The sequence below is a fragment of the Lathamus discolor genome, chromosome 3, assembly GCF_037157495.1.
Source record: "Lathamus discolor isolate bLatDis1 chromosome 3, bLatDis1.hap1, whole genome shotgun sequence".
In the NCBI taxonomy this organism is placed as follows: domain Eukaryota; kingdom Metazoa; phylum Chordata; class Aves; order Psittaciformes; family Psittacidae; genus Lathamus; species Lathamus discolor.
Window position 1 is genome coordinate 150,149,596 of NC_088886.1, and position 13,982 is coordinate 150,163,577.

The 13,982-nt window shown below is 40.5% G+C and overlaps 1 protein-coding gene across 3 annotated transcripts in view; it reads left to right on the plus strand.

Moving 5' to 3' along the window:
- PTPRE (protein tyrosine phosphatase receptor type E) overlaps positions 1–12,416 on the plus strand; it is a 100,607-nt gene extending 88,191 nt beyond the window's left edge. For 2 of the 3 annotated variants that reach the window (XM_065672479.1, XM_065672481.1), the window contains 9 exons: positions 740–875; positions 1,290–1,439; positions 2,952–3,045; positions 4,162–4,238; positions 4,803–4,937; positions 5,671–5,796; positions 6,624–6,784; positions 9,696–9,831; positions 10,486–12,416. In XM_065672479.1, the coding sequence (XP_065528551.1) occupies positions 740–875; positions 1,290–1,439; positions 2,952–3,045; positions 4,162–4,238; positions 4,803–4,937; positions 5,671–5,796; positions 6,624–6,784; positions 9,696–9,831; positions 10,486–10,560 (1,090 nt within the window). In that variant the 3' untranslated portion in view covers positions 10,561–12,416. Of the gene's footprint in view, positions 1–739; positions 876–1,289; positions 1,440–2,951; positions 3,046–4,161; positions 4,239–4,802; positions 4,938–5,670; positions 5,797–6,623; positions 6,785–7,199; positions 7,348–9,695; positions 9,832–10,485 lie in introns of those variants that run through there. The other variant, XM_065672480.1, reaches the window with a different exon arrangement.
- Positions 12,417–13,982: the final 1,566 nt, after the last annotated feature.

Consider the following 13,982-nt stretch of genomic DNA (forward strand, 5'->3'; position numbering starts at 1 on the left):
CTGTTAAATGATATGCGTGTACATATGAACTAAGTCATATTATGCATGCAGTAATTCTTTACTGGTGTTAGTTGAAACTTAACATTGCTGAGCGTTGATGTTTGTCTTTGAGCACGTTGGGATGGGGGAGAGATTTTTGTCGCGTTTCAGAAGGTGTTTGTGGGCATCGCATCTGTTCCTGTACAAAGTGAGCTAACAGGAGGTTAAAGGAGAGCTATTAATGCCTAGCACAGGATGCCATGCCCTTTTCCTCTGAAAGGAAGAGCTGAAAGTGGCTGGAGTGATGTGATTTATAATGATCGTGCTCCCTCTCGTGGCTCTTGAAGGATATAAAAGAAAGGATTTGGGGATGGTGAAGTGTAGAACTTGTAACAAGTGACTTGTAACAAGTAGCATGAAAGAGCAACCAAGGAAACAGCTAAAAGTTAAGAAAAAAACGTTTAAAATGTCATCTTAGACTGAATTATTTTAGCTGGTCAAACAGATTTTTTTTTCCCCAAAGGTTTTTTCTAATATAATTCTGATTTCATCCTTTCCGAGCTGTTAAGAGGTGACTTTTTACATGAAGAACTTACCTATTTCTTGCTATCATTATTAAAATACCGAAGTTTTATGTCTCACAGTGAGCATTTCAGTCCCGTATAAACAATATAAGTTCTACCTGTGTCATTGCTATAGCAATTCCTGCAGACGTGGTAATTCCATAGAGGTTTATGGTTGTTTCTGTTCCCTTCCCAAGCGCTGGTGTGGGCCGCACGGGCACATTCATCGTTATCGATGCCATCATAGACATGATGCATGCAGAGCAGAAGGTCGATGTCTTTGAGTTTGTCTCAAGGATCCGTAACCAGCGGCCGCAGATGGTTCAGACTGACGTAAGTGGCCTTTAATAAGTTGGAATCACAGCTTTTCCTGCTCAAAGAAGAATATCCTCCCGTATTTCCACTTTGATATGCATCCCAGTGTGTCCTGTTCTGTTGCACACCTGGATAACTGGGAAATGAACAGAGCCTAGTAGAAGGATGGGGTTGGGGAAGAAGATAAAGGCATGTTAGGACTGTGAAGATCACCATGAGGCACATCACCTTAGGTATCCAGGTTTCCCCATGCGCATGAGAGTGGAATTTTAGAGAATGTGAGCAATGTAACAAGAAAACTCTATTTTAGCTTAAGGTATATTTTGACAATTAGTGGATTGTAAACGAAAGGAAATAGATGAGAAAGTGCCAGAATTCATAGTTTCACTTCCTTGTTCTGCGTACGCTTACCTTCCTCTTTGTTCACTGCAGATGCAATACTCCTTCATTTATCAAGCCTTACTTGAATACTACCTCTACGGTGACACGGAGCTAGATGTGTCCTCCTTAGAAAAACATCTACAAACATCACACAACGCAGCACCAAACCTCGTCAAAATAGGGCTAGAAGAAGAATTTAAAGTAAGTATGACACAAGATTAGTAAGCGTGGAAGCACAGAATCATAGAATAGTCAGGGTTGGAAAGGACCTCAAGATCACCTAGTTCCAACCCCCCTGCCATGGGCAGGGACACGTCACACTAATGTAAGCCCAAAAGATAGTTCAGAAGCAGCAGTGTAACCTGAAGAGAAAAGGTCCATCAAAACAATGACTTGGTTTGTTTTGTGCTTGTAGTGAATGGGTCTGCGGAACCAGTGAATGGGGCCTTGAATAACATCCTGTTCTGCAAATGTTCATTCAAAGCGGCATGTTTTAGGGCACTTTCCCGATAGTTTTCTGTTTGTTTATGAAAGAAAAATGGCATTGTTCTTTGAGTCTGGTGCTAGGAGCCAGATCAGATAATGCTGGCAGAGGGAGCTGGATTACAGGCTCCTATTTTGCATCTCAAGGGGAATGTTAACTCAGCGATGACTGACAGCAGAGAGAATCGCAAAGAATTTACGCATCTTGGGCTGAATATCCACATCTGTCAGGAAAGGGAAGGAAAATAAGCATTTCTGTGTAATGGAGAAACCCCAAATGTAGAGAGCAACCGCACTGGCTGTTTGTGATAGTGTTTTAAAATGGACTTTGTTGTCTGAGGGAGTAGTTAGAACTTTTCAAGGGCTCATGCTGTGCTAAAATATTTATTCTATAGATAGGTCTGAAGCGTTAAATGACACCTTGATGGTAACGGGAGTTCTCACTTCCCTTTAAAGGATTGATCTAATTAGAAACCGAGATTGGGAAAAGAGAATGATGTAGAAATAAAGGTGAAAATAAATCTGACATAGCAACAAGTTTCATTTCAAACAGATGAAAACATCGAACATTCTGCTTTCTCCAGCATTCCTACATTTGGTTTTGCTGTCGCTGTGCCATCGAAGTGCAGAGAACAACCTTTAGTTCTGGTGTGTATTCTGAAAAGGACTTAAGATGGTCCAGGATCACTGAGCCCACCTACACCCAAAAAAGAGTGGAGCTGTGTTGTCACCAATGTGACAGTCTCTGATATAAAGTCTATTGGACACAGTATTGCAGAGTCACTGAAAAGTGATTTCTCAGAGGGCAGGGGATTCTTTTAATAGCATGTTGCTGGTACTAGAGATTTACTGGAATAGAGGTAGGCTTCTGGCCACACTTGGGTGGGCCAAAAGTGCCTTAACCCACCCCCAAAAAAAATAATCCAAACTAACCCAAAATGGTAAAACCCACTATTATTTTAGAGCCTTTAAACGTTATTGATAAGCCTTGGGAGGATGTTCATATTCTTAAATATCAGTATGAAAAACATACATGACTATTACATGACTATTTTTCTTAATTCAGTTTTAAACACGGGCCAATGAAGTGGGTTTTGTGCCAAGTCAGCTGGCTTTGACTCTGTTACACTTCTGTGCCTAATAAAGGCATTTAGGAACTCTCTTTAGTACCAGGTCCGGTGAGTGAAAGCCACGTTGAGTTCTCATCCCCATTTGTGTGTTTTATTGCAGAAGTTAACAAACGTTCGGATAATGAAAGAAAACATGAGAACTGGCAACCTTCCAGCAAACATGAAGAAAGCCAGAGTCATCCAGATTATCCCGTGTAAGAGATGGACTTCTTATATACAGAAATAAGTGCTATAAATACTCAATGACCCTTAGGCTGTTGTAAGTGCACACTGTGTCTCTATGTCAACAACAACACAGCTCGACTGGGATAACTCCAGAGTAGAGGTCCTGCCTAGATTTGGAAACGGCAATCCTGCAAATAAGCACTGCATATAGTGTCATGGAATCGTAGAATTGATTTGGGCTGGAAGGGACCTTAAAGCTCATCCAGTAAAGTGCTGTTTATCATATAATTATTGAAATCCTCATCTCCATCTCCCCTCTGGCAGGTTCAAGCCATTCCCCTTGGCCTGTCCCTACAGGCCCTTGTCCCAATTCCCTGCAGCCCCTTCAGGCACTGGAGCTGCTCTCAGGTCTCCCCTTCAGGAGCCTTCTCTTCTCCAGGCTGCCCCAGCCCAGCTCTCTCAGCCTGGCTCCAGAGCAGAGCTGCTCCAGCCCTCGCAGCATCTCCGTGGCCTCCTCTGGACTCACTCCAGCAGCTTCATGTCTTCATGTGAAAGAGTTTGAACTGCTCTGCCTGTAAAATTGAAACACTTTCAAACCCTCTTGTACCTTGCAGAGTGGTGGGTTTGGGGTTTGCTTCATTTTTAGCTAGAATGCACTTTCTGGAGGTGTTTCCATTTGCCGTCCCCTTGTGTTTGTCGTTCTCTCTGCAGGTATATCTGCTCTGAATTTCTAAAGAACATACTGATACAAACAGTATCTTCTCCTTACAAAGTGTAATGAGCTCATAAAGTGTCTGCAATTGAATGGATTGGTATTTACTCTGTCCGTATAAAATGTGTTACCATCAGGTATTTTTCAGCTTCACCTTCTAAACCAGTGTATTTCTGTGTGGTTCCATGCATAATCTGGAGCAGCACTGTAATGTCAGCAGCTGAAAATGAAAGTTGCAGACCTCTCCTTATCCTGCGTGAATGGAAAAGCAACAGCAGCAAAACCAGTGCCCTCTTCCTGCTCCACACTTCAAATCCTGGATAAGAGCTTTGAGACAGATCAAAGATGTTACTGGTTTTGTTCTTTCACAGATGTAAGCATGGAGCGGTCAGTACCCAGTTACCAAGAGTAAGACTGTTCTCTTTTCTTTCAGATGATTTCAATCGAGTGATTCTGTCCATGAAAAGAGGGCAAGAGTACACGGACTACATCAATGCTTCCTTCATAGACGTATGTATCAAAAACCTAGTGTATTTAAACTGCAAGTCAGATATTTTGCCGTTGCTGATAAGTCTTTTTAAAGAGACACAATCAGCTTATGAAGAACATGGCCTGTTTTGTTTGGGTTTGGCTTATGAGAGTTTCCATACATTTCTTGTCTGGTGTTCCCATTTTCAGTTTAAATGGTTGTGTAATTTAAATGTTCTGTTAATATATATATATATTTATAAGTCTGTTATATATTGTATCTGCTATATAGTTAGGGTTGTCATCTCATTGTGAAATCTGTTTGGTTACCTATCACTGCAGAATTTCATCCTTTCAGCCACGGCTGTGAAAAGTCATAGAACACAACTCAGGATCGTGAATTTAGGTCTTTTTTCCTTTATTTCTGGCAATAAGCAAGACTTGGGTGGGCTCAGTGTCACCAGATCTGTAGTAACCATCACGTTGTTGAGCAGCATGGCTGATGGGAAGCACCAGTTTAAGTACCGATCGTGTTTCTGACCATCATCCCCATCCTTCTCGCTCTCCCATACCATGACATGAGCAGATCCTGACCTTTCTCCGCAGGGCTATCGCCAGAAGGATTACTTCATTGCCACCCAGGGACCGCTTCCACACACAGTGGAGGATTTCTGGCGGATGGTATGGGAGTGGAAGTGCCACACCATCGTTATGCTCACAGAGGTGCAAGAGAGGGAGCAGGTACGTGTCCCACAGCCCCCAGCTCCACAGAAAAGCACTTGCTGTTAACACCTCTAAAATACGAGCATTAATATTAGAGCAACTTTTATAACCAAACCTGCCTTGCCTCAGATGAGCCCCTGCTTCGCTATTTGGTGTGGGCCAATGTTGCTGCTTTTACTTGAATTGTCAGAAACCCCACCAAAATGACTGAAAAAGGACCCAGTTCACATGAAAAGCATTAAATTTAGGGGGGGGTCTGACATGGAATAGCCATATGGGATTTGGGAACAGCAGGACAAGGCTTTTGTGAGGACCTCCATCCCTGTTCTACCCGTACAAGCTCCAGTGGCTTATTCTGATCCCCTCCTAGTACATCATTCATCAATAGAGGGAGTCCTGTAGCACCTCTGTGTGCTGCAGTTCGAAGATCCAGGGTGTTTTAGTGCTGTGAAATGTGCTTTGTTGGTGGTTTGGGGAGGGTTTTTAACAACAGTGCACTGCTTTCAGGAGTTCATATTTTCCTCTGCTCTGTTTTAAAGCAGTATTTGGCATCTGACTCCCAAGCCTTTATTGTCATAATGGTTTGTAATAGAGAAATCCCTCATTCCTGTATTCTTAGTTGTTAGCCTTTTGATTACACTGTTTAGGACACGTTTATTATGTATGTCAGCTGCTACATCAGATTCATGACAACGTGGATAAGTGGAAAAAAAATTAAAGGAACATTTACAATTCTCTCTCAATTTTGCAGGAAAAATGCTGCCAGTACTGGCCATCGGAGGGCTCTGTAACTCATGGAGAGATAACAGTAGAAATAAAGAATGACAACCTGTTAGATGCCATAAGTGTAAGGGACTTCGTAGTTACATACAACCAGGTAATGTTTTTATGACATTAAGGGTTTTTTTGCATTTGAGGCATTTAAAATTATGATTCTAAAAGTTAAATTAGGGGATTTCTATCTAAAGATAAATGTGGTTCATCAACATCTGACATAGGGGTGTGGGGTTTTGTTGTTTAGGGGGGTTTGTGTCTTCTTGTTGCTGTTACTCTTGTATTTTCTACCCTCTCCCACAACATAAAGGGAAATTTGATTCCAGATTTTTAAATCCTATGAAGCCTTTCACAGCACATGGACCTGCCTCTGCCTGTCAGCTCTTGCTTTATGTTTCCCTGTTACAGGCATGATCTATTCAGACTATTGACCTTTTTGGCATACATCTCCTCACTGCATTATTCCTGTAGGATCTGATTTGCATTGCTGGTGAACATTCTGAAAGCACCAAGCATCAGCAGAGACCCAGTGTTTGCAGCTGTGCTTGCAAGAGTTAGACTCATAGACTGGTTTGGGTTGGAAGGGGCTGTAAAGCTCATCCAGCTCCAACCCCTGCCACGAGCAGGGACCCCTTCCACTGGAGCAGCTTGCTCCAAGCCCCTGTGTCCAACCTGGCCTTGAGCACTGCCAGGGATGGGGCAGCCACAGCTTCTCTGGGCACCCTGTGCCAGTGCCTCAGCACCCTCACAGGGAAGAGCTTCTGCCTAAGAGCTCAGCTCAGTCTCCCATCGGGCAGGTTCAAGCCATTCCCCTTGTCCTGTCCCTACAAACCCTTGTCCCAAGCCCCTCTTCCAGGTTTCATGCACATATTTAAGGCAAAAGTGTGTTTCCATTTTGAAGTAACAAGCCTGGTGTTTTCCTGCTCACAGGGTAACCAGGAGAAGCAGAGCAGGCTCGTCCGGCAGTTCCATTTCCATGGGTGGCCAGAAATCGGGATTCCTGCGGAAGGAAAAGGGATGATCGACCTGATTGCGGCTGTCCAAAAGCAGCAGCAGCAAACAGGCAACCACCCCATCACTGTGCACTGCAGGTGAGAAGCACCTCTTCTTCCCACTATTAGCTAAGGAACCCGCTTGCTTTTCCTCTTCCTTTTTCCTTTTCTTAGTGTTTTTATGAGTTTTCCTCCGTGATGGAGTACACCACATCCATTAAAAGACAATCAATAAAAACTAAGAAAAAAGATAGGAAAAAAAAAAGAGCCTAGTATTCCATAAAGGATTTTTGCCTTGTGTTTTGCTAAATCAGCAGATGATGATGGTGGACTTGATGGGCAGGAGTAAACAGAGCTATTGTTACCTAGGGGTGTTGTCCTCTTGCACCTGAGCTTTGCTAAACGCTGTGATTAGGGAAGTGGAGCTGTAGGTGTGCTGTGGTGATGGGTAAAACACCCACCAGTGCAGTGCTGCAGTGTTCTGTCAGCATCAAAATGCTCCTGGTTTTTACAGACTGCCAGGAGAACGAAGTACTGCCCTGCTCGGAGCTGAAGGTGAAATGTCCTCGGAGGCAGAGAGAAAATAATACTTACATTAATGCTAAGCGGCAGCGTGTGTCACTTGATACACATCAACTGCAGTACAGCTTTGTCCTGGGCCGGGTTTTCATGGTGGGGATTTTTTGGCGCCTCTTTTATCTTTTTTCCCTCCCCTCTTCCTTTTTTTCCTTTTTTTTTTTTTTTTTATTTTTTCCTTTTATTTTCCTTTTTCCCCCCCTTTTTTCCTTTTTTTAATTTTTTCTTTTTTCTCTTTTCCTTTTGTTAATTTTTTCTTATTTTTTTTTTATTTTTTCTCTTTTTCATTTTTTCTTTTTTTCCTTTTTTCCTTTTTTTTCCTTTTTTCCTTTTCTCCTTTTCTTTCCTTTTTTCCCCCTTTTCTTTCCTTTTTTTTTTTTTTTCTCTTTTTTCCCCTTTTTTCTTTTTCCTCCTTTTTTTCCTTTATTTTTTTTTTCTTTCATGCCTTGGCTTTTTTGGGTTTTTTTTGTCTTTTTTTTTTCTTCCCCTCCTTTTCCCCCCCTCCCCCCCCTTCCCCCCATTTTTCCTCCTTCACTTTTCCTCCTTGGGCTTCAACCGCCCCCTTTTATTTTCCCGTTCTTGTTCCTTTTTTTTTAAGGTCCACCTTGTGCTTCTGTTTTCTCAAGTGACAGATTTCAGAGTGCGGAGTTTTTACTAAGTTTTACATTTGTATTTTCCTGCACTACATCTGCTGTTTGAAAACAGACAAAATAAGCAGCAGTAAACGCACTGTTGTGCCTTGTCCTGATGCCCAACTCATCCCTTGCTTTTAAAGTATTTAAAATGTCACAAATCAATAAAGCTTCTTCTGTTTTCTGTTCCATACAAAGTCTGAGTGCACAGGGACAGGGTCAGACAGGTTTCAAACCCCCAGAAGAAAGGTTCCTATGTTTGGTTTTGGGCTTATCAGATGTGTTCTTTTGTATTTGCTAGAAATAAGGTGAAGCAATGACACATGGTTACAATTCCCCTGCTTACGGTTAAAGCACGCGAAAATTAAAGTTTAATAAATGTACTGTTAATCCTTATTCAGCAATGCAGTGAACCTTCCACTCCATCTTACCACTGACTGGTTAGAATGGAATGGAATGGAACAGAATAGTTAGGATTGGAAAAGACCTCAAGATCATCCAGTTCCAGCCCCCTGCCATGGGCAGGGAAACCTCACACTAACCCATCCCACCCAAGGCTCTGTGCAACCTGGCCTTGAACACTGCCAGGGATGGAGCACTCACAACCTCCCTGGGCAACCCATTCCAGTGCCTCACCACCCTCACAGGAAAGAATTTCCTCCTTAGATCCAATCTGAACTTCCCCTGTTTCAGTTTGAACCCGTTACCCCTTGTCCTGTCACTACAGTCCCTGATGAAGAGTCCCATCCCCAGCATCCTTTCCCAGACCCATCCCAGTTTTAGTAACTATTCCCTATCAAAGCTACCCCTTTCAGTGTGGAGCCACTGTTCGGTTGATCTCAAATAGTCCCTAATTAGTGTCATCAGTAGAGAGAAAGAAATCTCTGGTTTCGTTTGTTTGGGGTTTGTTTTATTGGGTGTTGTGGGTTTTTTTTTTTTTTGCTATAGAGTTAGGCATAATAAATCCAGTAATAATTACTGAAATATCTTTTTGGTTCCACAGATATAAGACAAAATATACTCATTGAACGTACAGAACATACAGAAACAAAAGACACTAGTTACTTTAAGTGCACTGAGTTTCTTATTGTAGTCCAGATTGAGGCAGAACCAGTCGATTTTAGTTTCTTATATGTACTACAGCTTTGTGTGTAGCCTGGCCTTAGTTTGTCCTTATATTAATATATCTGTTTAAGAAATGGTTTTGGTTGTAAGAGTCACTAAAATCATTACAGATGGATAGGACGTTTTCCACCAAATTGCTTTGGAATAATGATGATGATAGTAATAATGACAATAATAATGCTTTCATATCTGTCCACCTTGTAGAAGTATAAATCACAACCTCACAGAAAGCTATGGGTTTGATTGCACAGTGCTTATTTGCATTATAACCAAGTCTTGAAACTGAAATGCTGAAGGTTGTGTTCTCTCCCATCAGTAATAAAACCAAAAGCTGAGTGTGGGAACACTGAAATTCTCTGTTGAATGCAGATTTGAGTATGCAGCTTTGCCAGCTCATTATTTGAGTCTCAGACCTTGGCTGAGGGTGGCTCAGCCAGCTCAGGATCATCCACCTTCATACAGAAGCTCTCCGTAATGAGTCTTCATTGGTTCCAACTTGGCTCTGAGTTAATGGCCATTAATCTTATCTCCCTTTTGGCATAGGCAAAGTGACAAAATAAGCACAAAAAATGAGTATAAGTTGGGTTATAGGAGTATTTGGCTATTTCATATCACTATTACTTCTCATTTAACATTTTTATCCTGCTGTATATCAAGCCACTGTGTTTACGTTGCAGTGCTGGCGCTGGAAGAACAGGTACATTCATAGCACTCAGCAATATTCTGGAACGGGTGAAGGCTGAAGGGCTCTTAGATGTATTTCAAGCTGTGAAGAGCTTAAGACTGCAAAGGCCACATATGGTGCAAACACTGGTATGATGTTTAACAATGCGGGTCTTTGTCAAAGGATGTCTGTTTGTAAATAGTCTTGTGGGAGGAGAACAAAGAAGGGTTTTTTACAGGTTGAAATAAATTATGTATGAAGGCTGTGTATGTACAAGGTATTATCAGAAATCTGTATTTTTATAGATTTCTCTTTTATAGCATTTCTAAAAATACAACTTGGCTAGAGATTCTCTGTCTTTTAGGAGACAGATTTAAGTCAACTCTTTGAGCACTGCAGGTGACATAACATAGGAAATAAATGCCTTTTAAGCTGGGTATCAGTTGTTCTTTCTTATCTTATAACGTCTGGGCTTAAACTGGCTTGCAGTTGCTCCCTGAAAGGGAGGAGGAATGTCTTTGACTTCTTTAAAGTCATCTACAAGTAATATGTGAAGCTTGGTCCACACACTTTTAATTGAATAAACATTAAAAAGAGCAGCAATCAGCCTGTATTTGACAAGAGTGAGGTACCATCACTACCTTTTAAGTTAGAATGGTCCAGTCCTCAGCTACTGGTCCAAGTAATGGTCCAAGCTAGAACATGTTGCATTTTGCAGTAAGATTTGCATAAGTCTAATTTTCTCCATTGTGATTGTCTGATGCAACCAAAGCACATTTTAATATCTCTTTATTGTTTTCCAGGAACAGTATGAATTCTGCTACAGAGTGGTACAAGATTTCATCGACATCTTTTCTGATTATGCTAATTTCAAGTGAAAATCCCTGCCTTACTTTTTAAGTTCTCTGTATAAAGAGTTGTATATTTTGTTAATTTATTCCATGGCATTTTGTTTGTCGACTTTATTGTAAATAAGACCTCGTGTTGGCTCTAAAAGTTGCATTTGCTGTATAAAGTTATTTCTTAAATATAAATATCTTCTAAAGCGAAGTATAATGTTCATACACAGTATATCACTATAAGATGGTAGAGAAATCTTTATTCTAAATAATAGTAAATTAATTTCTTTACATTTTTCCCCTTATAAATATTTATCAATGTTATCTCCTAACTCTGGAAACTTTACACAGGTGATTTACGTTTCATACTAAAAAAAAGGTGAATTGTGGTACATAGGTTTAAAGTAAACATGTTTTGGCCGTAAATCTTTCTTCACTCTGAAAATTGATGTTTATTTGGGGACACATGCTGATAACCTGCTTGAGCTTACTTGTAATTTATTTCACAGTCTCATTGAAGGCAAGGAGACTGAGTGAAGTGCTGTTAATGATAAAGGTATCAGAATACGGCCCTTCATGTGCCATAACATACACTCCACCTGAAAAATATAACTGTTTTCAAAGTCTGTTTTAAGAACCTCCAGGTTGGTGGCAGTTCTGAGTCTTACCATCAGCAAGATATAATCAGTATAAATTCAGATCTTTTTGATTTAATAGAGCTTTCAAAGTCTATTTCTTTTGCTTTTTCCTAAATAGTACACCAGCTTAAATCAATTTAGAAAGACAATAATGCCAGTTTACCACTATTTGGAGAGTATTTTGCATATCAGAAGAGTATATTTTGCAGCACCTAAGGCTGTCTACTTCAAGAAGCTTTATAGCCGTTGTCAGAAATGGATTTAAAGCTTCTTTTTATACATTTCCATATTTCCCCACATCTTTGAGCATAGGCAAAAGAGATGAACTCTTATTCTTTGATTCAGTTCAACAGAATAATTAATAGTACTTCCTAAAACTCTGAAAACCCATTTTACTAACAGTATAATGCTGGCAAAATTGTGTTGTAGCAAAATGCTCCTCTGTGTTCTTCCCCTCCTATATATATTTTATCCAAAAAGGAGTATTTCCTTTATCTAAAAGGGGTATATGATTGTGTATATAGACATATTTTTAATGAAAATACTACTCATAATATAATTGGTGAAATAAAGTTTAAAAGTCTTTATCACAGCCCTGCAGAGGATGTGGTTGGGGGTTAGAAACCCCCAAAAATCACAGGGCATCCGAATGTTGAATAATGAAAAGGTATATCTTTTCCACTCTTTAAAAGGTATATATGAACTAATGAGCACAAAGTATGTGACTATGTACTTTAATTACATAACTAATATGCAATAGCTCTGTCTTGTCCTGTCGATTGGGGTTTCTTTCAATGGAAACATAAAAGCCTTATTTAAAGTAGAGCAACTTAAACTGGTCATTTCACTGTTGTTCTTGCACTATTTTATCCCATGGCCATTCTTCATTTCCACTAACAAATAGCGCTGTACTTCAGACCAATGAAAGGAAACAGAAATGTGTGCATCCCTCTCCTTGCATTTCATCCTGAATGGAAAAGGTGCAGTTTAGAAAGTCCTAAGCCCACTGTTCCGAACACTGCCATTTACTGCTTCTTGTCTTCCCATTGATGCACTTCTGTATTTATTTGTACAGTAAATTATGCACTTAAAAAAGATTGTTTAAAGACTAAACCTTTAAGTTGCCATGAGAAGATACACTCAAGCCACAGAGTGTTGAGTAATGAATATGAATGCTGAGTAAGTTTACATTACTACTGCTTGCTAAATTTTATCCAGTTTTAAAAAGCCATCGAATAAATTCAGTATGGAAACCAACCCAGTGGGGTTTTTAGTATGATCATTTCTAGCACAGGGAGACTCAGAGAGGTTAAATGGTGATGGAAAACAGTGCAAAGAAATTTCCAGCGACTCCAGTATCTAAAGGGGCCTACAGAAAAACTGGAGAGGGACCTTTTACAAGGGCCTGTAGGGACAGGCCAAGGGGAATGGCTTTAACCTGCCCGAGGGGAGACTGAGCTGAGCTCTTAGGCAGAAGCTCTTCCCTGTGAGGGTGCTGAGGCGCTGGCACAGGGTGCCCAGAGAAGCTGTGGCTGCCCCATCCCTGGCAGTGCTCAAGGCCAGGTTGGACACAGGGGCTTGGAGCAAGCTGCTCCAGTGGAAGGGGTCCCTGCCCGTGGCAGTGGGTCGGAACTGGATGAGCTTTACAGCCTCTTCCAACCCAAACCAGTCTTTGAGTCTATGATTCTATGCTTTCCAAATAAGTGTATTTTATGGTCCCATTAAGTCCCAGTGCCAGGATCTTTCCATACATTTAGCCTACATGTGATAAACAATGTGTCTGTTTGGCATGTTTTGGGGTCCCCTAATTAAAAGCTTGGAGTAAGTGTTGCCTCATGAAGCAAACCTCCTCAGTGTGATGGCACTGTGGAGTGATGTTATCTGGGAGCTATCGTCCCTGGAGAGCATGAGGAGCTGCAGCAGAACCCCTGCTGCTCACTGGGTTTACTACCAGGGGTCATTCTGCAGGACCTAGGCAGCAATTTGTAGTTCTAGCAAGCAGTACAATGGAGTTAGGCTGCAATGTCAAATACTATGTGGGTACTCAGATTTTAGTTGCTAACTATATTAAGATATGTAGGAGGAAACAAAAATACCTATAATATATTTCATAAATAGAGCTACGTAATGACTTTTTATATATATATATATCATTTGAAAAGCTTGCTTTCCAGTTCCTGTGTTTAGCCAGTTGGCTGCTTGTTGCAGCAGGCAAGTAACTGGGAAGCTTTGTCTTGGTATAGATATAGATTAATTTTATTTTAATTTGTCCTCTGTTGCATGGAATTACTTTAAAATGCCAAATAGCTGATTGGAAGTTATAAATTCTGATCGGTCTGTGGTTTTGGTCACTGTGTGACTTGACTGTTTTCGTGTGTTAAGATAGGTTCCAGTTCACCTAAGCATTTAGGCATTGGCTTTCCAAAGTCTCTATTCCACAAAACATTGAAGTACCCTTGGTTCTTTGTTCCTGAAGCAATCCCTTAAGTGCTTTGCTGAATTGGGCCTTAATGAAGAATGCATATTGTAATTACCAGTGTTTTTTAGGGTATTTTTATGTATCAGTTTTTTAAACTTTTCAAAGGAGCCTGACCACCCATGTTCAGTATTTTGAACTGTTTTCATTTCCCTGAGTGCCATTTTTAATGTAAAGATATTGCAACTTTTTCTGTATAACCAAATTGTATTTAATTTGTCAAATCTTTATAATATATGTATGTATTATACAGTTTCAGCTATTATTATTTTCTTTTATTACATTTATAATTTGATCTTGCTGTGTTTATAATGCCGGTGAATGTTGCTGAATTATTTGTATATGCA